At 39.7% G+C, this 2,066-nt stretch overlaps 1 protein-coding gene across 2 annotated transcripts in view; it reads left to right on the top strand.

The window, feature by feature from the left end:
• LOC110022089 (calmodulin-binding receptor-like cytoplasmic kinase 2) overlaps positions 1–1,937 on the top strand; it is a 9,823-nt gene extending 7,886 nt beyond the window's left edge. The window contains exons 5-6 of one of the 2 annotated variants that reach the window (XM_020720880.1): positions 1,201–1,502; positions 1,585–1,937. In XM_020720880.1, coding sequence (XP_020576539.1) covers positions 1,201–1,502; positions 1,585–1,821 — 539 coding nt within the window. In that variant the 3' untranslated portion in view covers positions 1,822–1,937. Of the gene's footprint in view, positions 1–1,200; positions 1,503–1,581 lie in introns of both variants that reach the window. The other variant, XM_020720879.1, reaches the window with a different exon arrangement.
• The last annotated feature ends 129 nt before the right edge of the window (positions 1,938–2,066 follow it).

The raw sequence follows: 2,066 nt of genomic DNA, 5'->3' as shown, positions 1-2,066 counted from the left end.
ATATATATATATGAAAAATATGTCAGCACGAATCTCAAGACAAATGAACGGTTCAGAAGAAATATATGATCGAATGTAGTTGTTGACGACCATTTGGGTTCGAGATTGATGAAGGCATCTAAAAGCGACCGGAAGAATGTGACGGAGGATTTCTCATAGGGCAGCGATCGACCCTCAGGCTGATCGGTAAGAAGCCCTTTCAGATCAAATGCTAATGGAGTCCAGGCTTAGCAGACGGTCGGCGAACTTCCTACTGACCGAATCAGTCCTCTGGTCTTATCATATGTGAATATCTCTGTAATTACCAAAAACCCCTCTGGAAAGTCAATGATGAGGGGACTGATATATAATTTTGTAAAATCGGGACATACTTCTATAAATAGAGGGTTCATATCATAATAAAAATCACTCTCTCTTTACTGTTCTTTACTATGCTCTCTCTTCCTCTATTTTCCATCTTTCTCTGCAGAATGTTCTATAATTTGGGTGTATTTTCCAGACACTTTTGAATTTAACAGATGTAGACACATTTTTTGAGATTGTTAGGTTAAAGTTACTCCAAGATGACTATCTCTTACCTTGCAATAACAAATATAATGCTTCAGACATTGCGAATAAATATCAAACAAAGCCACAAAAACAAACCCTCTTCTCTTTATATTTTAGAGTCAGCTTATCAAATAATTATTATTATTATCATGATTCATCAGCAGAGCATCTTTCAACACAAAAAAAACATTAAAAAGTAATACTTTTTTTTTACAGCGCTTGGCGCTATAGCTCCGTTATCAAGCTCGGCTTCACCCACAACATTGAGCCGATTCTAACCACTAATTTGTAACAATCTGTGATATGATCGCTCAACGTCCAATAAAAAACAAGTTTTTTTTATCACTACCGACGTTCTCAAAGTTTTTTTATTTTTTATTTTTTATTTATTTTAACATTTGATAACGCAGAAATGGGGTAAATACAGTATTTAAGAACTCATAGAACAGTAGAAATATTTATTTTGCATCTAGGCTTTCATATCAATTTCATTGTCACTAGGAGCTGAACAACAACCCCAATATAAAATTATCAAAGATTTCTTCAATATACATGGTTCAAACAATAATAATCTACTCTGCATGCTACAAGTAATTTAATAAATAATGTCCACTTACTATCCATGCAGTAACCTATCCTTGTCCGGTGCAGACCACCCGATCATCCACAGAGACATAAAATCATCAAACATCCTCCTAACAGAGAATCTCAGGGCCAAGGTGGCTGATTTCGGCTTCGCCCGGCTGGCGGCGGAAGATCCAGATGCCACCCACATTTCAACACAGATCAAGGGCACTGCGGGCTACTTGGACCCCGAGTACATTCTCACCTACCAACTGACCGAGAAAAGCGATGTCTACTCCTTCGGCGTCTTACTAATCGAGCTCATCACCGGTCGCCAACCAATCGAGCGTGGCCTCAATCTCAACAAGGACAGAAACACCACTCGATGGGTACGCCGACCCCTCGCCTCTCCGCAACTGTTAAGACCTGAAATTTTTTTTTGAGGTTTCTGATGAAGCGATTGTGCAGCAGGCAATGCAGAAGTTTCGACAAGGGGAAGTGGTTATCGCAATGGATCAACGGCTGAGAAGAAGCCCAGCGTCGATCGGAGCGGTGAATGAGGTGATGGGTTTGGCGTGCTCCTGTCTGGCGTCACCAAGAAATTCGCGGCCGTCGATGAAGCGCTGTGCCGAGCTTCTGTGGGGGATTCGCCGTGACTTCCACGCTGCGCAGCTTGCCGCCGCAGCTTCTCGGCCAGCCGCCGGATAGCTTGCTCGTCACATTATCATTCCCTCTGTACAATTCGCTCGCAGAATATTAAAACAATGCTTATTCACTGTATCTATTTACTTAACATACCCCACAATTTTTATATATTTACAAACATTCAGATCTTTGATATCATATAGAAAATACTATTATTATTAATTTTTTAAAATTAAAATGTGGGATTTAATAAATCCTATACATGATTTTTTTTCGTTCTCTTAGTCTATATATTGCTCTTCAGTTTG

This window comes from Phalaenopsis equestris, unplaced genomic scaffold (assembly GCF_001263595.1).
Source record: "Phalaenopsis equestris unplaced genomic scaffold, ASM126359v1 Scaffold000167, whole genome shotgun sequence".
Classification (NCBI taxonomy): Eukaryota; Viridiplantae; Streptophyta; class Magnoliopsida; order Asparagales; family Orchidaceae; genus Phalaenopsis; species Phalaenopsis equestris.
This window is presented reverse-complemented; position numbering and strand designations above follow the sequence as displayed.